The sequence below is a fragment of the Micropterus dolomieu genome, linkage group LG20 (assembly GCF_021292245.1).
Source record: "Micropterus dolomieu isolate WLL.071019.BEF.003 ecotype Adirondacks linkage group LG20, ASM2129224v1, whole genome shotgun sequence".
NCBI classification, from domain to species: Eukaryota; Metazoa; Chordata; class Actinopteri; order Centrarchiformes; family Centrarchidae; genus Micropterus; species Micropterus dolomieu.
In genome coordinates this window covers 18,216,702-18,240,408 of record NC_060169.1, presented here as the reverse complement: position 1 = coordinate 18,240,408, position 23,707 = coordinate 18,216,702, and the positions used below count along the sequence as shown (strand labels likewise).

General features: G+C 39.5%; 1 protein-coding gene across 2 annotated transcripts in view; it reads left to right on the top strand.

The window, feature by feature from the left end:
• The first annotated feature begins 498 nt into the window (after nt 1-498).
• galnt18b (UDP-N-acetyl-alpha-D-galactosamine:polypeptide N-acetylgalactosaminyltransferase 18b) overlaps nt 499-23,707 on the top strand; it is an 84,428-nt gene continuing 61,219 nt past the window's right edge. For both annotated transcript variants that reach the window (XM_046033639.1, XM_046033638.1), the window contains exon 1: nt 499-1,029. In XM_046033639.1, coding sequence (XP_045889595.1) covers nt 792-1,029 — 238 coding nt within the window. In that variant the 5' untranslated portion in view covers nt 499-791. The remainder of the gene's footprint in view (nt 1,030-23,707) is intronic.

Below are 23,707 nucleotides of genomic sequence, written 5' to 3'. Positions count from 1 at the left end.
CTCTTCCCTGCATCCTGTGTGTCTCACAGTGAGCTGGACCTAAGCCAGACCTACAGCATAACATGACCCCACCACACCTTGATCTCTCGTTGAGACCCGTTGTCTCTATCTCGTGGCTTCATCCAGTATTGCAGCAAAGAATCTACTCCCTCCTTCGTGCTCGTTTGGAAAAAAACCCCCACATCGCAATAACTCCAGAAGTGTTTTTCTACTCGTGCATGAGACTATGAACAAAATAAACAATTCTCTGAGAACGCGCCTCGGCTGGATTTGTCTCACTGCTTGAGGAAACAAATCACACATCAATTGTGCAGTATGAGGTCGGTGTGGCGCAATATATCGCAGTTTGGACAGAAATGGGTTATAACACTTTGTGTTCAAATAGTCCGGTCAGATCCACTTTCACAGTAAATTAGTGCGCAGCGGGGACGCGTGAAGCAGGGGCGGTTGTCAGTCCTCACCATCCTTCTCATTGGCTGCAGCAGGATGCTCGGTGTCTCTCCTGTTTCCTTGATCCTCAAACGCAACTAGAGCCGACTGAGGTTTGCGATGGAGCGAGAGAGGGAACCTTCACCTGTAGGTATTTGACATTAACCTGCGTTTCACCATCGACAAAAAAACACAAGGGACTTTTGAAGTAAAGGCTCTCTGCTTCGGATATAGCATCGCTGCACAGTCGCTGGAAATAACTTCATTATTCCAGGGTTTTGTTTGTTTTTTTTGTTGCGGGCGACTGTCTCCCTGTCCTCCGGTTTAACAGGATACTGCAGCCTGTATGGAGGGATGTCGGCATGGCTTGCACCAGGAGAACCAAAACTTTGGTGTCCACATGCGTGATCCTGAGCGGCATGACCAACATTGTTTGCCTGCTCTATGTCGGATGGGTTACTAATTACATCGCCAATATTTACATCAAAGTCCCGATGCCTTTACCGGAGAGAAAGTTAGAGGGTGACAAAAGAGGTGACACTCTCCGGATCATGGAGAGACTCGATCGGCTGGAGAATGTGGTCAACCAGCACATACAAGGTAAAGCCTCCATCATTTTAACTTGCCACTTGAAGAAAACTGCACTCCCTACATTTCGTTACCTGCACCCACACCATGGGCTCCATCGAAAGAAAGTTTTAATATGCGAACACTTTACCTGCAAGGTGCTGTTGTGTGTTTGCATTGTCTGTGTTTTTTGGAAATGGATAAAGCAGGAACTTCTTTTGTCTGTTTGAGGGTGTGGTGACATAGGACTGTAAGAAAAGGTTTAGTACAGGCTATAAACGAACCTATTTTAAAATGGCACTACATTGACAAGAGCCAAATAATTCGTTATCAGTAGCCTATATCTTGTAATTTTTGCCATAAATAGATAAAATACACAAAAGTCTGACATGCTGTTGAGTACAATTTAAAGCACACAACATTGCATCCTGACTTAAAGAATCTCATGTCTCATCATCTATGGTCTAAAACTGTTAAATGCATACTGCTGAAACAAGCTGCATATTCTTAGGAAAAGTGTACAACATGAAGCTCCTCATATCTTGAATTGCACTCCACCTGAATGACACAATATTGACAGCCAAAATACATGTGAAAAAGTGTTTAGTGCTGGCAGTAGAAGAAAAATCTACATTAAAATACAGTTACAGTGTATTGGTCAGATTCAGTGCTGGCCTACATCTGATAATGACTGTGGAGAAGTTGCTAAGAGAATTTTCTGATCTGTGCGTCTATTCATCCTTCAGCTACTTCTTATTTGATCAAATTTAACAGAGAATATTTATGAAACTGTTCAAATCAAATCAAATCAAAGTCCCTGCTCAAAATACATTATTTAGCTCAAACCTTTAGGAATTTCTGGAATCCTTTTTCTCAAATTCCTCCCTTCCTTTTCTCCACTCCCGGTGTACAGTTACTTTACACTTGATCACACACAGTTAATTTCACTCCTCTCTGTGTCTTTAAAATAAGCTATTCTTGTCATTGCAGGGGGGCTCATTTTGGACAGGTCTTAATTTGAAATGGCTTAGAGCTGGTGCAGAAGTGAAATGCAGACAGAAATCTACTCATGCCGCTGTGAGTAATAAAGGCTGTGTGCTAAGCTTGGGTAAACATTCCTCCTGGAGGCAGGTCTCCATTTCAGCTTGGCACCCATAGGCATCTGCGGGGCGGAGCTTTGTTCAGGTGCCCCTAGTGACTTACCTCCAAAGTACATGTTTCAACTATTTCTGTTATGCTGACAGAAAAGATCATTTCATGCTAGATTTGTGCTTTAAAAAATCAGCAATGGTTTGAGAAGACTTCTACAGTGACTTTCCACTTTAGCAAGCCTTCATCTAACATGAAAGATAATTATAAAAAAGATAACTCACAAACATATGTACTGTAACTTATAAAGCTTACCCGGTAAGCAAGCAGATTATATTTCAATTAAATAACAGACAGACCCACAATCTACATCTCAGTACTTGGACTAGTTTTAAGGAAAAGCATGACATTTTGGGAAATGTGCTTATTTGCTTTCTTAACTAAAGTTAGATCAGAAGATTGAAGCCCCTCTCACTACTGTTTGGTAAATATCAACCAGCAGCCACTTAGCTTAGCTCAACTGAAACAGTTGGCCTGGCAGGTTAAAAAAAAGTCTGCTTGCTGCACTGCTAAATCTCACTGCCCCCTGCCAAGAAATAGTCCCACACATAACCCACCATTAAACCACAACTTGTAGTTTTTACACTTGAGTTTAGTATTAAATAAACAAACAAAATATAGCTTGTTAATTTGTGAGTATTATTGGTTCTGGAAGGTAGATTATTTACCTTTGGCTGACTGTTTCCCCATTTCCAGACTTTGTGCTAAGCCAAGCTAACTGCCTGCTATCTGTGGCTTCATATTTACCATAAAGACAAGACGGTGGCATCAATGTTCTCAACTAACTCTGCCAGAAAGAGAATATGCTGTTTTCCCCAAAATGTTGAATTCATCATTTTTCAGCTGTGCTCAGTGTTTTTTTTATGCCACTTTTAAAACTTGGACAAGCATACTGTAATTAGCTTTTTTTGCACGCATTCTCTCACAAGCTCATGCACATTGGCTGCTTTGGGTATTTGTACTAATTTCAATTTGTAAACCTGTTTCCAGTCTCCTGATATAAACTGCAGGGACATGGCAGATATCACATTAATACAAACAGTAAGTCTCTGTCATTATTAGAGTTTGGTAGCACAGTGAAGAATCTGTTGGGGCTAGTGCTGCAGGAGACTGTTGATGTCATACATTTGCAACAATAAAATCTCTTCCAAACGAAATGATCTGTCTTTTTAAATACAGCCATATTGTCTGGATTTCCGTGATAATTGCTCCGAATGCATCTTCTGCAAATATAGACCCATAATCCGAGTCTGAAAGTGGCCGGCGGCATCAACAGTCAGAGAGCTTCGGGCAGAGCCAGAGAGTCATTAGTGCATTTATGACATCTCTAAAAATACATTTTCTCAAATCGTTTTGTGGGACAAGCGCAGGAATTTTATATTCTGACTTCTGCATTCTTTTGTTCAGTACTGTGACTTGCACACTTAGAGGGTCCTGGTGCACTATTCACACAGCCACATGCACTTAGTTTTAATTCATCTGAAGACTAGCATGAGCTCCTTCACCACAGAGCATTACTGCATGTCAGAATGAAACATTTACTGCAGCTGACTCACTGTGGACAGTCAAAAGAGATGTCTCTGGTGTCAGCTTCCCACTCAGGGATGAGACAGAAATATTCCACTCCTTTAACTATGTGATGGAGTTAAGTGGCCTGTTATCAGGACAAAGCAATGTGGCAACAGCACGTAGACCAGCTGAACTGTTCCTTGTATGAAGTAGGAGGAGTATTTATTGGAAAGTTGGACTGAGCAGGTTCATACACGCCTAACATGAGGGCTGTTTTTTCCACTATTTGCTTCCAAAACCAAAATTATGAGCACTAGTGACGTTCTCCAGAAGACGGTGTCATGTTATACTGAAGAATGTCATATGATAGGAAAATAATTATTGGAATACTTTATGTTTGCATACTTGTTGGATATACAGAAAATTAAGTGCTCTAGTATATGTTATTGTTTATGCTTCTACGTTACTGTGTGTACTGTATCACTTTTGGATATTTATATTTCTCGATCTTTGCTATTAACAGTATTTTTCTTCTTCTATTTGTTGCTGGGTGAACAATTATTTTCATTATTTCACAATACAGATTTTTCTTACAGACTTTTCTGGATTAAGCCTTTAGCCTATGAAATTCAGGAGTTATATTTTTAGAAAACAAAACCTGTATGTAGCAAACACTGTATGTGTATAAATGTATGGTGTGACAGACATGCTGTTTAAACAGAAGAGTGTTTTATTAGGATGTGTGTTTGTGAAAAGGTTGCTTGTTTCATGGCTTGCTATGACCTCTGAGGATGTGTATTACCCGTGTGTAGTCTGAATGAATGGCTATGAGGCCGGCAGAAGCTGGTGATTAACACACTGCTGATTTAGCTGCAAATGATAGCGAGAGTTCCCAAGATGGCTTCAAGCAAATCCTCCCGTCAAGTCAATTGAGAAGCTCAGTAAATCAGCGTTTCCGTTGATGCTCAGAGGACAGTTTTATTTGGGTATTTATCTGATGTGATTTTCCAGAGTGACAGTGAGCACGGCAGTAGAATAAATAAGTGAGGAAGAGGTGAAAGCACATGTGTGTACATGGATGTGTGCAGGTGTTTGTTTGCATGCTTGTGCATGTAGGCTATGGTATGCAGCTCAGAAAAGTACAAGTTACACTCACACATACTACCAGTTCCTTTAAAGTGCCCAGTCCTCTAGAAAGAACAGTGCAGACTCTTAATACAGTTTTAGAAGAAGGCAACCTTGTTTCTTATAAAATAACTACCCTTTTTATTTCTGTTTACTAATGATAATGTGATTCAACATGTTGTTAGTTACAAGATGACTTAATGTGTGTCGTAAAGGTATTAAGAAACATATCAACTGCAAAGTTATCAAGCCATAATCATATTGACTCGAATATCACATACAATGGCTGAAACCTACAGTTTTGGCTTCTAGTGTTTCATTCATTCAACTTCTTCTGCATCAAATTTTATTTGGCAACTTGAAAACTCATTTTCTTTTTTTCATACTTTTTAAAAAAAGATGCAGCATGATGGTAGATTTAGGAGGTCATGATGAGTAGTTTGTAATTATGTTTTCAAATGTAAAACAGTGCCATTATGTAAGCATGTTCATGAGTTGTGTTGACAGGAGATGTTTACCAAACCCTTAAAATGAAATTAGGGATGCCCTTCTCTTAGTAGTTAATTAGCTGGGTCTTACTACTTTAGTGGCAATCAGCCAGAAGACGCTTGTTAGTGGGCATAAACCGAGTAGCTAATTAAGGTGAATGAGGGGCAGGTGGGCTGGCAGGTGATGATCAGGTGACTGGGGAACAGCAAGAACAGCTGAGGACTAGAGTGAAGGTAGAGTCTGAAGTGACAGGAAAGACAAAGAAGTGCAAAATGAAGATTTCACTATAATAATTGTTGAATACATTATTTGACTATAGTTTAATACAGTAGTAGTAATACAGTATAACAGTGTAAATTTGCTTTCCCTTCAAAATAACACATCACACAACCATTAATGTCTAAAGTACACCTCTAAGTGAAATGTCCAAATTGGGCCCAATTAGCCATTTTCCCTCCCCGGTGTCATGTGACTCATTAGTGTTACAAGGTCTCAGGTGTAAATTGAAAGCAGGTGTGTAAAATTTGGTGTTACCGCTCTCACACTCCCTTATACCTGTCAATGTAAGTTCAACGTGGCACCTCTTGACAAAGAACTCTCTGAGGATCTGAAAAAAATAATTGTTGCTCTACATAAAGATGGCCTAGGCTATAAGAAGCTTGCCAAGACCCTGAAACTTAGCTGCAGCACGGTGGCCAAGACCATACAGTGGTTCAACAGGAAAGGTTCCACTCAGAACAGGCCTCGCCATGGTCAACCAAAGAAGTTGAGTGCACGCGCTCAGCGTCATATCCAGAGGGTGTCTTTGGGAGATAGACGTATGAGTGCTGCCAATATTGCTGCAGAGGGGTGGGGGTCAGCCAGTCAGTGCTCAGACCATGCACCGCACAATGCATCCAATTTGTCTTCATTGCTGTTGTCCCAGAACGAAGCAACTTCCAAATATGATACACAAGAAAGCCCACAAACAATTTACTGGAGATGGGTGGGGATGGCTCAATGGATAAGACACATGTCTTTAGTGTGAGAGACCCGGGTTCAATCCCCCACTATAACCCATCCGCCAATGTGTCCCTGAACAAGACACTTAACCCCTAGTTGCTCCAGAGGCGTGCGACCTCTATATGTATAGCAATTGTAAGTCGCTTTTGATAAAAGCATCAGCTAAGTGAATAAATGTAAGCAGCCTAAGGAAATTAATTACTAGAACCATCTCCTGTGGTCTGATGCGACCAAGATGAATTTGTTTGGTTAAGATGGTGTCAAGCGTGTGTGGCGGCAACCAGGTGAGGAATACAAAGACAAGTGTGTCTTGCCTACAGTCAAGCATGGTGGTGGGAGTGTCGTGGTCTGGGGCTGCATGCTACCGGCACTGGGGAGCTACAGTTCATTGAGGAAACCATGAATGCCAACATGTACTGTGACATACTGAAGCAGAGCATGAAACATATCTTTGCATTTCCGTACTGCTGTTTCACGTCACATATCTGACAAGCTAAGATCAGCTATTATCGTCTGGCTAATTTATCAATCTGGCTCTACTGTAAAAAGAAGATGTGATGGAAAACAACCCCTACCGTTTCAGAGTGTATTCACTAAGGACCAACTGTACACATGCATTTGTTATGATTACATTACTTCTGATCAAAAACTAGCAAGTTGCTAACTTTGCTAACAAAACCAAATGTAAAACACAAGACATAGCAATATTACTTACTAGTCTAACTGTGTACACAGAAAGTAGGCCAGCTCGCCATCTGTTTCGCAGACTTTTATTTCACGAGCATTACTGCATGTCAGAATGACATCCGGCAGCCTCTTGCTTGGTCATTCTTTTTTTCACTTCTTAGCTACTTCCGCCAGCTTCCTCTTTCGTATCTTCAACTCTGCCATGAGCTAACGTTATGTCCATTGAGGGTGCTGAGCCCATTTATGTTGCACACTCTCCACCAGCAGCAGAATAATGTTGCTTGAAACTTGTGTGGCGAGCTAGCCAACAAAGCTAGACAACAGCTGATACAAGAGCACTTATGGCAACATTACCAATGTCCAGGAGTCTAATCTAGTATGTTTGCTTACATCAGTCTGAGATTTATTGCTAGCAGTTAAACCATATTGCTCAAGTCTCTCTTCCTCGCTTCCTCCAACAACATTCTCATCGCAGCCTCTGCCATGATATCCATACTGAGAATACCATGCTAGCTTCTTCCAAAGAGCTTACATTATGTACTTGTTGCTTCTCTTATAGCTTGCTTTCTAAAGAGTTTTGTTGGTGTGTTGAGGTGATGTTAAGCATTATGCTGTTCACGCGATAGATGTCCTGCCTGGGATTTCAGTGTTACATAGTCCCAATTCCAAGTGCTCCGGGCCAGAGAGGCAATGATAGAGACAACATTCATTATGGCGCATTACAAGTCAGTATACCATCAAGATATTTTTGAAGCTGTTTAACATAAAAACACTACATGACGTTGGTGTCAAAAATAAATATATTTTGGGAGAATATTTTAGTCTGGCTAGTTTGGCATAATTTCATGACTTATTCAGTAAGCAGCCAGGTAGGACACTGGGCACATTTAGAGAGACAGAGAGCTGCATGCTTAGAATAGCACAACCGCATCAAAGGTTTTTGTGAATTCATCACTGTACAGTTATACGACTTCACAGGCCTTGGCATTCGTTGAAAAGAGTAAAGAGAAGAATCTTTTCTTCATAATTGATAGATATGAAATTATTGTAATGTCTCTATAAACACTGCTTTAGATTTATTACAAGTCTGATTCATCTGTCAGCACTTGCAGTTTTCAGCCTGCAGGCAGCAATGCAGATGGTGAGAGAGCGAGAGTCTGGGTTGACGAGTGTGAATATAAAATGGGTGGATATTCTGGGTGGTAAATTCAATAAATCGAGAAGTTATTGAAATACAGGGAATGCACTGGAGAATGTTTAGTAATGAAAACAATTAATTATTCTTACTCCAGAGGGCAAAATCCTCATGAAGAGAATAAATTGGACGTGTAAAAGCCTCTTACAAGTGTCGATTCTAAGGTCGTCCCCTGACAATTTCCACTAAATAGATCAGTTCACTATTGCAAATGTTCTCTGTGTATTTTTTCCCCACTGAAATTCTGAGGCCACAACAAAAATATGAAAACAACCGCTGTAAGTAAGACAGATATCTGGTTTATATTTGACTCTATGAGATTTACATCACAGCTCAAGTTGACAACAAGCCATTTATCTGCATGCTCTGATAAACCGTGATATATTGTTTTCAACTTCACTGGAGCCGGTTATAGAAGCACAATAAATATTCTGCATAAAATTGTTTTTGACCAGTAGGGGACAAAAGGTCTCAAAGAAACACAGGATCACATTTCAGATACACTATCAGTTTGTTAAATGTACATCTTTCAGCAGCATGAGCATCCCATTGGAGTCCTTTTTCCTGAAAAAATGTCTGGATCATTAGCTTGATAAATGCTCAACTTTCTAACCCTCTCTCGTAAAAATTATGTTATTAGTGTTCAGTAGTGAGCTTTAGAGGTTGACTGGTTTACTGATTTTGTTTGGAAAAAGCTAGGTTAGCAGTTTCCCCCTGTTTCCTGTCTTTGTGCTAAGTTAAGCTAACCCACTGCTGGCTTAATTAGCGTACAAAAATGAGAGCGGAATCAGTCTTCACATCTAACTCTTGGCAAGAAAGCGAATAGGCGTATTTACCAGAATCTTTTCCTTTTAAGTGTACAGATCCACCATTTGTTATATAAATAATAATTTAAAAGCTCTACCATCCAGTTCTTTCTCATAATTATATAATTCTCTTTTGTAGCAGCTTTCAACCTTTACCTCTGAACCTAAGAAGCCACATCTCCATGATACAAAATCATGGCGCTTCAGTAAATGCAGCAGATGTAGATACAAATTGAAGTGCTTTGTTCCTTCACGCGTTCTGTCAGCAGTTGTTTTAGATTTTCTTACTCCTCCTTGGCAATTTTCTTTCTCATATTTAATGGCAGTAAGTGAGGAAGGGTCCTCTGGTTCAAAGACACCCTTGCTATTACGTACAAAATGTTTTCATCTAAAGCCATTTTCTATTTTTGGGTGAAGCTGCGGATACAATACGTCCAATACTGCCACATTATGAGACTGCAAATTGCAGTAGATTGCAAATGATTCTATGATATAAAATGAATGTTTGGTACACATATTTCCCAAAGCAGCACTTAAGAGCAAGCACAGTTTCTTAACGTCGTCTGTCCGTGGAGCTGAAGATGATGCTGAGTTCCCTTTAAAGTAACTTAACATGTTTAACTGTCTGTAAGCCGTGCTTCATATTAAAAATTCATACATCTCAAAGTGTAAGTGTTGTAAAGGACAAAAAAACGTTTTATATTTGCAGTTCATAAACTGGAAGCTAAATGTGCAGTAAACAGTCTACAGCTTTCAGCTTGCTGCCATAATAATAAAGCCATGGCAGTTCCTCTAAGTTTGAGGAATGCGTATGTCTGTCATCATTTCTTTATCAGCCCTGCTGTATATACACTCACCGGCCACTTTGTTAGGTACACCTTGTCAGAACCAGGCTGGACCCCCTTTTGTCTTCAGATCTGCCTTAATTCTTTGTGGCATACTTTCAACAAGGTGTTGGAAACATTCTTCAGAGACTTTGCTCCATCTTGACATCACACAGTTGCTGCAGATTTTTCGGCTGATACAAGGCAGGATGGGTCCATGGTTTCATGTTGTTTACCCCAAATGCTTGTGCAAATCAGTTTCCTGTTCTAATGTGACAGGAGTGGCACCCAGTGTGGTCTTCTGCTACTGTAGCCCATCTGCTTCAAGGTTCACCGTGATGTGCTTTCAGAGATGGTATTCTGCATACCTTGTTGGTTGCAACGAGTGGTTATTTGAGTTACTGATGCCTTTTCTGTCATCTTGAACCAGTCTGCCTATTCTCGTCTGACCTCTGACATCATTTCTGTCCACACAACTGCCGCTCACTGGATATTGTCTCTTTTTTGGACAATTCTCTGTAAACCCTACAGATGGTTGTGCATTAAAATCCCAGTAGATCAGCAGTTTCTGAAACATTCAAACCAGCCCGTTTGGCACCAACAACCATGCCACTACAATCTACAAGAGTGTTTTCACTTATGATGTTTTTGTGATAACACCTTATAAGATTAAGAAGGTTTGTAAAATGGATTTTACGATCATTGTACCCTAAAGATGCTTTTGAGAAATGAAGCCGTGGTCTGTGTTGGTGCATCCAGCTGCCAGCTGCTTGGATTTGCCTTCATAAACCATGTGGACCACCATGTAGTCCTGCATGGCAAATTTATATTGTGCACTTCATGTGTGCAGTCTCAATCTGTTCACAACCCAACCAGAAACATCAATAAATTCAGTAAAATTGTACTAAGCTCTTAAACCTGACTACAAGAGTTGTGTTAACAGAAATAACATTTTTCATTCATTAAATTGAAGCTGCATTTTTTTCCTCTCATCAGATCCGTCAAACTCTGTGAGACAGTGGACTTTAGCTGTCAGTTTTCAGTTTGTCTTTATTGAGTCAGCCATTGCTGATGTGAGGCTATGACGTGGGAGATGGATTACAGGGTGAGACTCGATGAGAGAGGAGTGAATTACCGCAGCCTCAAAATGAGATTCATCAAAGCTAACTATAATTTAGATCTTCTATCAAAATATATTTTCCCATCCTTCACTCATCATTAATCCGCCGATGATATAGATGAATCTCGTACTGTAGTTATTTGCGACAAAGCACTGCATTTCAAATCCAGGAAAAAAAAACATTAGGCATGGATGTTATGGTGGTTATGTTTCTTCCATTAAAAAGGTTGCTGTTGAGGGACTTTTAAACCTCAGATGTCCAAGAGTCCTTGAACGCATCGCCAATGTTAATTTCCATCTCCACAGCTTATCACACCTAAGCTCTGTTCACTCAGGACAAATATTACTTGGGGTCCTCCTGTGATTTGTAATAATTGAAGGGGTTATTTGTGTTCTTCATCCTGTGTAAATCTGCTGGGTTTGTAATCTGTAAAATAAAAATGATGTCTTGTTTGGACAGGATTTATGTCTCTAGAGGAAGTCAGACGATGTTAGTATTACATGTACAGTACAGTTTTTATAAGCCTGTACAGAGTGCATTTGTGAGTTGAGCTTGCACTGCCCCACTTAATTACAGGCCCAATTAAAAAGCTGTATGTATAAACACTAGCTTCCATCCAAATTGAAAACAGCACAAGAAAATGAAAATTTATGTGCACATATATATATATATATAATCGCTCATCCCTATATGCTAGTATGATTGAAGAAATGGTGGCACTTGAGAAGTATCATGATTGGGAAAGTATTAAGGAGGATTACTGTGAGATTTCTGCTATCTGTGCTTTTGCCTTTGTCTTGTCTTAAAGTTTATACATAGGCATCCAAAGTGAGATTCATGAATATTTCAAGGTTTAAATCCCAGAGAATAACTGTTTTGTTCTGAAGTTCTGGTCACTCAACCTTTTCTGCACAGGATAACATGTAAGACTCTGTACGGTTGCTGTCAAAGAGCATCTTAGTATCTGGTAAATGTGCGAACAAGTTTCTACATAACTTGCTGGTCGTCTGCTGTTTCTGACACGAGTGTGAGATGCCTCATGTTCATGATGAACTGGAAGCGTAGCTACTGTACGAAGAGTTTATTTGTCTGGAACTTGCTTGCTGTGGTGTATAGATGTGTAATTTAGAGCTGAAACAATTAGTCGATTAGTAGATTAGTCAGTAGAAAGAAAATTAATCTGCAGCAGTTTTGAAAATTGATTAATCATGTTATGTCATGTTATTTTCATGGAAAAATGACAAAAATGTTCTGGTCCCTGCCTCTCAAATGTGATTTGGCCTTTGTGACAGTAAACCAAAGAAAGTCTTTGGAGATGATTGAGCGACAGTATTTGTATTTGTCACATTAATCGATCATAAAAATAATCGTCACTTGCAGCCCGAGTGTAATTGTTTCAACCAGATAACATTGTTGTCCTAAAAACAATAAATAGTATTTTTCTACTGCAAGGCCTTTAAATACTAAGACACATTTACCTATGTGGTTTCTATATTTTTGCTGCTGCTACAAAACAAAACAAAACAATTTTTTCCTATTAAAATACTGCTTTCCTATGACATATACAGGATATCACTTCATAGTTTTAGTTCTGCCTTTCAAAATCTGATGGATTCTTTTTAATTTATTTGTATTTTTATTGATTTAAATATATACAAACATACTATATATACATGAATTTAATTCTTCACCCAAAAATCTTGCACAGGAGACATAGGAAGCTAAAAGCTCATACAAACCTCTCTTTAAAAACTCAAGATAAAGAGATTTACATTAAATAAAAATAATGAGGGATGTAGTGGCTATTAGAAAAATAAAGAAAGAAGAGAAGTTAAAAAAAGGAACACATGCTACTATTCTCTGAATCCCCCTTTGCTTTAAATTAACAATGCTATGAGCACACAGCTAATTTTGGTCATATTATGAAGCAGTTGATGCCTCAGGTTCTGCCCCTGCATCCCCACTTCCTGTCTCTGCCTCTTCCTGCTGCAAGTGCAAGCCATCAAATATTCACAAATGCCTCTAGAATGCAAATGTTTAGCATAAAAGTGGATCGGATCCCATTTTAAGGAGCTTGGTTTGTATTTGCATGAAGTCTCAGCTGGATATGGCACTGAGGAGAACAACAGTTGGTGTGTCAAAGCTCCAGAATGATTTCTTTACAGCACTTTCAGTTACCATCTGTAGTCCTCTGAAGGTAGACTTGATGCATTTGTTGCTGTCAGAAGTGTGTGTACTGTGCAGTGCATGTGGTCCTGCAACATGTGGTCACAGGTTAATTTACCCCTTGTGTATTAGTCAAATTATTTTGGGTGATAAGAAAGAAGATCCATTCAAATAACACAACTTGATCTTGATTTGGTGTTCTGACACGACATGATACAGCTGTCAGCCACTACTTTGTCAGGCGGGTACAGAGGGCAGTGGCTGCCATCAACTACCAGCCAGGAGCCATTCAGTTTGCCTGGCTTGAGGTGCAAACCAGCACTGTGCAAAAACTCCCCTGTCATGTGCTTTTGTGGGGCATCTGCTGTGCGGTGATAAGGACTGGGCTGCTTCGCTTTTTGCAACACAGCACAGAGTTTTTGAGTTAATTATACATCTCATTATGTTGTAGGAGTTAATGTCAGATAAAATTCTCCCGCAACCTATACATTTTGTAGCAGTCATGAGTCATGATAGCATGAGTACAGGCAGGATGTAAAACAAGGCTTTTTTTCAAAGGGATGTGTGAAGCGTTAGAGAACATCTGCTATACTCTGATTACAGAACTGAAACACAGAGCGACTAAACCTTCAGATTTCTGTACTGTGATCTCGCTTTGCCAGTCACTCTGAATCAGGAGCCTCAGGTTCAACACATGGACTCGCGGGCTTGCTAGCGATCACTGCGGCTCTACAGGCTGATATACTGAAGAACATATTACTGTTGGTTGGTGGGTTCAATTTGGGTGGTGTGCTGAAACAGTTCGCCGTTCCTTGCCTGGGGCTGCACACAGCCAAAACACGAAGCTACCTTTTCTGTGCTGTGAAGACAACAGTGGCATTGTGTTCTCTTTGGTGTATTTGAGGATGATGCAAATATTGTATCATAATATTTGTACATATATATACGTGGTGTTTGTTCTGACACTTGTACTCATTTTAAATTAAATGATAATTATTGAAAAGAAGAAAGTTTTGTTTTTCTGCAAAAACAAAAAAAAAGTTTTTTGGGAGCTGCCAATGTGGTTATGGTAATTTGATTGCTATACAGAGTTTTCACAAGTAGCCGTTGCTGTGAGTTCAGTCTGGTAAAGGCTTGTGCAGACTACAAGACTTTCAGCGTTGGCCGATAGCCATGCTCAGACTACGCAACTTGCTCGAACCTACACATGGAACAGCTGTTGTTTGTTATTATAAAGATAGCAATTATAAAGACAAAGAATAGATTAGCACACGCAGGTAGCAGGGATTGTCTGAGTTACAGAGAGAGCTGGAGGAGAGTAAAAAGTGTTTTCCTCTGCCAGCTGCCTGCTCTCACTAGCTGGATGTGGATGTCAAGTCGGCCGACTTGGCATGCTAGATATCTGGCAGACGTCGGCGATGTTTCAGAAATGTGTTGGGGAGAAGTTTTGATGCGTCATTGAGTAGTTCACATATAACGACTGGCGACAGGCAAATCGGGATTAAAATCGTGTAGCATGAACTAGGCTTAATTTGCCATCACTACAACTGGACCCATGAAAGAGACACGCAAATGTTGAATCTTATAACGAGTACATAATCATTGCTATGTGGGCCTGCTGGAAAAAAATGTTTTCTTTCAATGTTCGAAGGATATACAGGAGTTATGACATGCTCCTCTCAGTAACGCACCACGATGCGATTAAAGCACATCTCCTAACAACGCCGGCTCTCAGATGTCAGACATGTTCAAAAACTGTTTCATCCTCTTCCGTAGATGCAGTATCATTATAATTTCTATTTTCTTACAAAAGAAGTGAGGTGAATATAAAACTTCACCTAAACTTTAACATGGTTAGTGTGCATTCTTCCTCCGAATAAGATAAACTCTTAACAGGGCCTACAGCCGTTGTTTATCACTGGCAGCCTTTTTTCACTAGAGGCTTGGTAAGCCTCATTACTGGCCTTTAGCTTGTTTCTTCACCCTTAACGGGGGATGTGAAAGGTGCAACACATTTAGCCAGCTGGTTTTGCAAATGAAGTCCGCCTCAGGCTATTTTTCTCCATTTCCTCATGAATGAGCATGTCGGTTCATACTTGCATCTGGGCTATGAGATTTTATTTGACTGAGGTTAATGACACATATGATAATGAAATGCATTTTATTTCCACCAGATTCTTTATCTTTAATTTTAGACTTGTTGTTTTTTTACTGTGTGTTTTATCCCTACTCTGCTTTTTTAACCTCACAAATCGGCAGTGCATGGTTGTATAGAAATTGGCATATCCACTGACAATGGAGCACTGTTGTAAAGTTGTTGACAATCATGTCATCAAGGCTCGACACTGCTGAGATTTGTTTCTCACTAATCACTGCACCATCTGATTTATTGACATGTGCACCCTCAAGCACAAAACAAAACAGAACAAGTAAAAGAAGTGATGATATACCAATACTGACCTTTAAAACTTTCAACATAAACTGTACCTGTTGTGAAAAGCTTTTTTTAAAATGTTTTTTTAATGTTAAATGTTTAATTTAACTTAAGTGGATTCCGTTTCCTATTCTTCAGTGGATGATTCTGTCTTTTCCACAGCTTTTAATTTACAGGATCACGTGTTTATTTCTACAAGAAAGTGATAAAACAGGGAAGGGGAGATAAAAAAAAAAAACCCACTGATGAGCTAAAAAGAAACGTCAAACGGCTTATTAACAAATCTCTCCAATAAAGGCAAGGGCGAACATCAAATAAGTAAATTAAATGTGGCAGATGTCAACAAGGAGGAATATGACTGTGTTTTGTCTCCATAAGCTATAAAATAACAGACACAGCATACTGTCAGCAAAATAGATTTCAGAAATGGAGCTGATATGGATGCTGCATATAAAGTGATTCTTATCTTGTTTCAGATCAATGTAGTTGGAAATGGCCGACAAAGAAGAGGAAGACCTTTTGATAAAATAAACATGAATATATTCATGTTGTTGGTGTCTGTGTGACCGTTCAAATATGGATGTGCAACACCACGCTAGTTGATGAAGTGTTTGGTTGGAGTGAAAAAGTAGCTACATTTGGACCTTGTTGAAACAAATCAAAGTTCAGGGGATTTAAATGATAAGCTTCTCCATAATAGGGAAATGTATAACCATCCATCCATCGTCAATCGCTTATCCTGTGTACAGGGTCGTGGGGGGCTGGAGACAATCTCAGCTGACATCGGGCGAAAGGTAGGCTACACCCAGTCCATCAACAACCACTCACATCTAAGGACAATTTAGGGCCAATTAACCTAGTCCGCATGTCTTTGGACGGTGGGAGAAAGCCGGAGCACCCAGAGAGAACCCACGCAGACACGGGGAGAACATGCAACTCCACATAGAAAGGCCGGAGTAACTGGGGTTGGAATCCGTGACCTTCTTGCTGTGAGGTGACAGTGCTAACCACTGCACCGCCCAATATATAACCATCCATCCATACATCGGGGGGGCTGGAGCCAATCCCAGCTGACATTGGGCGCAAGGCAGGGTACACCCTGGACAGGTCGCCAGTCCATTGCAGAGCCACACATAGACAAACAACCACTCACACCTAAGAACAATTTTAGAGACACCACTTAACCTAGCCTGCATGTCTTTGGACGGTGGGAGGAAGCTGGAGCACCCGGAGAGAACCCACGCAGACACGGGGAGAACATGCAAGCTCCACACAGAAAGGCCGGAGTAACTGGGGTTGGAACGCGCGACCTTCTTGCTGTGAGGCGACAATGCTAACCACTGCACCACCGTGCCGCCCAATATATAACCAATGAAGTAAATTTATAATTTGAATAAATTATTAAATTAAATGAGAAAATAAATAAGAAGAGGTCTGCATGTGTTTTTTTGTTGTTGTTGTGGTTTTTTGGTTGAATTTTGTGGCTCCTGGGTTTGACAACAAGTTTTATCACATTTCAAGCTGGTTTTATCCCTCCTCCACAGGCAGCTCTGCAGTTTGACCCGCAGGTCATTTCTCCTCCTCTGAACAGAAATGGAGAAATTTTGATTGATATCGTTGTCCAGGCCTTCGGCTGATTTGTAGATGTTGAAAATAGATAGTCAGTTATCAAACCTTAAGAGCTTGACCATTATTTGTCTGAACATATTCTACCCCATGAGTCCATTTCTACTCTCCAGCATTTGTCTCATTTTCTCTTACTTCACTTTCTTGTGAGCGTTTCTACTATTAGCTCTGCTTGGTTTAACCACCAGCATTGTCTCTTTAACGCATTCATTTGTGTTAAAGAGATATCTTTTTCCAGCTTTGACTTCCCAGAAATGCACAAATGGCCACTATGCTTTATACTTTATCAAAACATTTCCAAACAAAAGGTTTCATGTGTCTTGAGGGTTTTATGTCAACTTTTTTATGTCAGATTTTGCAGCATTTGAGACAGAAAACTCCACTTTCATCCTTTGATAGGGATGTTTTGAGGGATGGGCAGGCTTTGCTGATACCTGTGTCAAAGGCAGCCAACAAGCAGGAAAGTACACATTCGTGGCAAGCAACACACATTTCCCCAAACTAATGTCCTCCAGGATCAATAAAATGTAATCTTATTTTGGTTTAGAAACTGATGTTGGCTCTTTACAGTTAACAATTTGAGCTCCTTCATCCATTTGAGTTGGAGATGTAAGGTGGGATCAAATGTTTGCAGATGAAACCCCCCAAATTTAATCTTGGATTTAGTTGTTTCTCAACATTAGTCAGTATGTTTACGTGGACACCAGAAACCAGGTTACCCTGAGAAACTGGGTTACGCAGGAAATCAGACATTGCTTTTACCACAATAGTAACCTGGTTAGTAAAAATCTGTGTAGACATGCAACAGGTCAGTAATCAGATTTTTTCCGACCTTATTTTAGAAGAGTGGCTTACTTTTTTTTACATTACCTGCAACAATGACACGTAATGCCATCTCCTAAATTCTGTGGGTGGGGGTTCATATCTTATACTTCAGGTTCGGGAAAGATTGTGGTTTTTGTTAAATATTAATAAAGTAAACTGCCTGAAGGCACTGTTGATTTGCTGTGAGTGCTTAAACATAATTACAAAAAAAGTTTAATAATGCTTTAGTTGCTATGAGCGGATATTGTTGAAAGAGAAATAAAATACGTTGTCCGGGAACGATTTGCAAATATGTTCAATTTCAACATTTCACAACTTTTGGATACAAAATATAATCCACGTGGCATCACATTCAAAACATATTTGTTGTTGCAAGTTAGGAGTAGGCCTACATAAATGTGATTTCTAGGAGACAGGGTTGGTGTGTGTGTCGGGGGGTTGATGGTGCAGTTAGTGAACACGCTCTGTAGTTGGAGTGCACAGCTGTCTCTTACAGTGCAAATGTGTCCAAATTATACATAATAGTTGTCTGTTCAGAGGTGGAAACTGACTTATTTGGACATCTAGAGGATACTTTTTGGTTTAGTTTGACATTTGATTGAATGCTTTTAATCACAAGGCTGCATCCTGCCACACTGTTGTCACATATATACTTCTACTACAGGTTAAAGTCTTTGTCAAGCACTTGTGTACATTTAAAAAGCCAATTAGAAACCCATTTACGCGTATACATGGCTAGAAGAAACCAGGTTCCTCTAATCCCCTAAACTGATTAGAGAAGCCGGGTGTCTCATGCGTTTCAGAAATCAGGTTACTGCATACAGCTGACTGTAATCTGGTTGTGTACTGATGTATCAAAGATGTTACAACAGGAAACTCAATCAAACGTTGTCTTGTTCAGTTCCTATTCATGGTAGTATAAAGAGTGTGAATGGTACATTTGGGCATGCTCGGTCCTGTTTTCATCTCTTCCATCAGAGGAGATTCACATTCAAAACCTCAGTCCAAACCCTTGAAGAGATGATCAGCTTTTTGAATAGAGACTCTCACAATAACTCTGGTTGTTAATTGACCTGTGCCTTATTTCCCTCAAAACTCCTCGAGTGAAAAATCAAGGAGCTCTCCAACTGAATAATTGATATATGCCCCATACCAGCCATCCACAGAGCCCATGATCAAAAACAAAACATAAAATAAAATACTCGATGTCTATGTCTGCCATCCAAATCCATGTAGACTTCATTAATACTTTCTACGTGAAGCGGGGAAGAAAAGGACAAACTGCACAGTGTTTTGTTTCTGTTACTACTTTTCAGTGAAATGTTAAACACTGTATGTCAGAAACCTTTGCACATCTTAAGATCTTTTCCTATTCATTAAAAGAAATCTCTTCTTGGAGTGTGCCATTGTAAGTTAACATTATTGTACAGCTTGGCTTGAATGATTAACATTGCTAGAAAGGCATCAAATAGTAAAATATTGAAGAAAAGAAATTCTCTGAGAACTATATTGGCCCTCTGTGGTACACATTTAGCCCTTCTGTAAAACCAAAGGTGAGGTAAATTATGATCATTCACATACCTTGACGTGTTGCTCTTTAGAACATATATTTTTTAATTAAATGAATTGGCTGCTTTGATTTTGATTCATGTACTGTTCCTCAGCCAAGTGTGTATTTGCTAAAGCCTGTAGTTTAATCTGATGGATCAGGAGGGGGAACTGTTTCCTCCTGAATTTAAATCTGATCGCCATCCTGAAAAAAAGCCAAAAGATACAAAAGGTGTCATTTCTGTGGTTTTCACTTGGTGTCACACAAGCACATGCAAACACAAACATTTTGGTTTTTAACCACATTTGCATGGATGACTCTATAGATGGTTATGTCAGGTGGTCGGTTCGTCCACCATTTTAGTCCAGACTGAAATATCTTAACTAATTAGATGGATTGGCAGAAAATGTTATGCAGACATGCATGAGTTTGATGGATTATCTCTGCAAAGTAGAAGTGCTCATTAACACAGATTTTGACAGATTTGTGAACAATATTTGAGAGAAATAGGCCTGTGTACATAGAGAAAGTCTTAGATCTTTGAGTTCAGCTCATGATGAATGGGGGCAAAAACAAAAGTGTTGTGTTTATAATTTTGTTCAGTATATTTAGTTCATAAGGGATGCTGAAATATTTTAAGACCTCTGTTCTTCTTCTACTTGTATTTTTTTCAGGATGTTCTTTTTGTTTTGTGACTTCTTTTTTCAACTATTTGAAAATCTCAACAGTGATTTCAACATTGTTCATTTTTCAGTCAGCACAAAATTTCATCAATTTCTTCTTAATTGTACTCTAGCTTGCCAGGGTGTGCAGCTCTCTTATATTTCTACTGTGTTACTGAGTGCCCTGAAACTCGGCTCCAAAAGCAGCAAATTGTTCTGATTGAAAATTTTAGGAAAAATAGGTCTTGGTTGAAGAATTCATGGGGTTATTCTTTAAAACATCATTGCTAGTAAATAACTGATATAGGCTCAGAAAAATCAATGTCCTAAGTGATAGATTAATGGCATTCTTCACCCTGTATCTTTCTATGCCTTAGGCCACATCAGTTTAATTTTCTGCTCACAGGTGAACGCTCTGAAATATTTTTGATTTATATTGTACACTGATGAGTGCTTTTCTGAGACAGGGATATACCCCAGACTCCAGTTTATAAAGAAAACAGCCCCCTGTAAAGGACAAATGATGTTAAACTCAGGGCACAGTTAAAACTTGATGAAACAGTGAAAAGATACAGTGAAGAAGCATTTTCACAGACTTAGTGCTGAGGAAGTCAGATCTGATAGGGGGTTATAGAAAAGGCATCTCAGATGACTGAATTTAATGGAATAACAAATCCAGCGTTTCAAGTTGGATCCAGCGTTTCAAGTTGAACAGTGGGAATGAGAAATATGGCACGGGAGCAAAATGTCCAGAGCTTGAAATCCAATAATGTCGGCACTGTCTCATAATATCTGCTGTTGTTCATATGAAGTAAAATATTGCAGCTAGTTGCTCAGAATTTGTCAGCATTAATGACATTGAATTTTTAGAGGAGAATCTCTCTCCTAAAGGATGAAAAAGCACAAAGAAAGCCTTTGTACCCTTCTGAAGGGCACGGGTGATTTCAACGCTTTAATGAGGAGAAATGAACAAAAGGGGTAGCAATGACAAAGGCCGTTTCAAGTAAACATGACCCTCCTCCTAAATCCTGCCACTGCATGTATCCCCTCTTGGGGAAAAAACAAAGACAAAGCCACACACCCCTCTCTACTTTCAAGAGGAAATGTCAGTGTGACGTGCCAGCTACTGATGCGTCCTAATGAGAGAATTTCCCCCTCCTCTGGGGCCCATACAGCACCTATACAGTGGACCTAGTAAACAGACTAATTGGTTATTAGCTGTATTTACTGTCAGGAAAGAGAGGACTTCTAGAGAGAGAGGAGGAATAACATAGTATAATCTGTGCTGTATAAGTATGCACAGCTGATCACGGTCAGTGTGTAACAGCTGCGTTGTTCTGCAAACACAAGTGTCTTCTTCATAATACACTTTTACATCAGTGCGTAGGAAAATTGGGTTGAGTCATTTTATAAGTAACAAATACATACTTCTACAATACAGCTCACTCACAGTTTATTATCCTGTTTTGTATTTTTTTACACTATTGACAAGCAATTTTAAGCAGGCAGTTTATTAAACCTGCTTTTTTGAGGGCAAGTTAGGGTCATTGTAACAGGATTTAAACACAACAGTGACATGCTATTGTCTTATAAAGTTTTCCTGGATGTACACCTACTTACAAATCCAGCAGACAAAAAGCAACATATAAGCATTTATTTGGAGACGCTTTTTGAGCCACTCGATGAGTGCTCACTCATGATCACTCACTTTTAGCTATGTTTTGTTCTCCACCAACTCCTGAGAGAGATGTTCCACAACGTTTAACAGCTAGCCACTAACTTAGTGTGCTGGCCAGGTGGTGTACAGTGGATTTGCTGCAGGAGAAGCGGATGATGAGAGCGGTGAGAGTGAAACAAAATAGTAAACTTGTGGGAAGGAAACATGAGGAAGCAATGAACTGAAAAACTCTAAAATGTTCCACAGAGGTAGAGTCAGGTGACAATTATCTGCAGGTGTGTCACCATAAGCAACAATTTTCACATTACACATATTCTTTTGACCCACTGTATATTAATATAAACGAAAAATTGTAGCTTTAAAGTTAATGTGATTTGAGTAGCAATTAAACACATCTTGTCACAAGCACAGGTGTCATCTTATAAAACCGAAACTTGTGAAAAATGTGTGAAGCCTTATTAATACCCTGTATTTCGGTATGTTCTCTTAAGCAAATGCTTTACAGATTTCAGGCCTTGGCACAATATAGAATATATAGGTTCATGTAGTAATTATCTCCAAAACAACAACTATTGCTGTAGTTACAAAACTCAGAAAGTACTACAGAAAGTTCCTGTCATCAAACCAATAGTAATGTGTGTAATGGATACTGCTCTATTCATAATTGCAGTAAATACTAAATCCTGTACAGTGGTGCTGAATCCATAACTGAGGGATTGGCTGTCTGTTCTTTTTGTTTATCCTCATTTTGTCTGGTTTGAAGAATATTTACATTTAAGTATGCTCACACATCAACAACATGTTTTGTTTTTTAGTTTAATTTTCCATTTCTAGAGAGTGCAATAACAATATAGTAAATAGTGGCAGCATACACAGATATGAAAAAGAGCTTATGCACTGAAGCCCCAGTTCCCCTCAGTTTCTTTGTCTAGACTATGAATGAGCCGGGAGGTTGTTTCCTGAAGATCTGAGACTCTCGCGGCCTGACTCTTGGGACGACCTGAGATGATTTGGGACAAGGCGATGCCGTGATCAATTAAATCTTTAAATTGATTTAAAACCTTAGAGGCTACCAGTGCAAAGATGATAAAACAGGAGTAATGTGATTGTGTCATTTAGCTTCTGTTAGGAGCCAACCAGCAATATTTCTTACAACCTGCAACTAAAATGGTAAAAGCAGGAACAGAACAAGATCAATCATAAAGAGATGAAACCATGACTGACCTTCTTCATGTTGCTGTAAGATAAGAGCAGTCAGTGCGTCTGAACTGAAACACAATAGCATCTGTCTTTTCACCTGCTAACACGTGAAGTTAAAAAAAAAACCCATAACATGCTGCTAATCCGACAAGCCCTCAAAAACACCGGTGGAAAAACACACTGAGCTGCAGCACACAGTGTCACGACGTCCGCCTGCTGCCTCTCCTCTCCCTTCCAAACACTAGCTACCCTCCAGGCAGTCAATGGACATAAAGTTGTTATTGTGATGTAGAGACAGAGCTCAGTTATAAAGTTATGGATGAAAGATACATGTGTTACAGATTAATTACTCACCACTCTGAAACTCTTGCTCCAGTCTATGTTGCTAAGTTGGTAAGGGGAACATATACAGCTGAACCGAAGCCGTGTTTACCGGCTTTTCAGGACCCGCCCTACTCTGCTTCTGATTGGTTAGTTGTCTTTAACTAGGTACTGCGCATGTGCAACTCCCAACAAAGATCTTGTAGAGGTTAGATGCATCATTCCATAGCTAAAATGAAGTGTTCAACACACAGGGTGGAAAGAGGAGCTGCAGCAATGTGCAGTATGACAAAAAATATGGTGTTTTTTGAAAATGAAACCATGTAAACCTGTTCTGGTACAA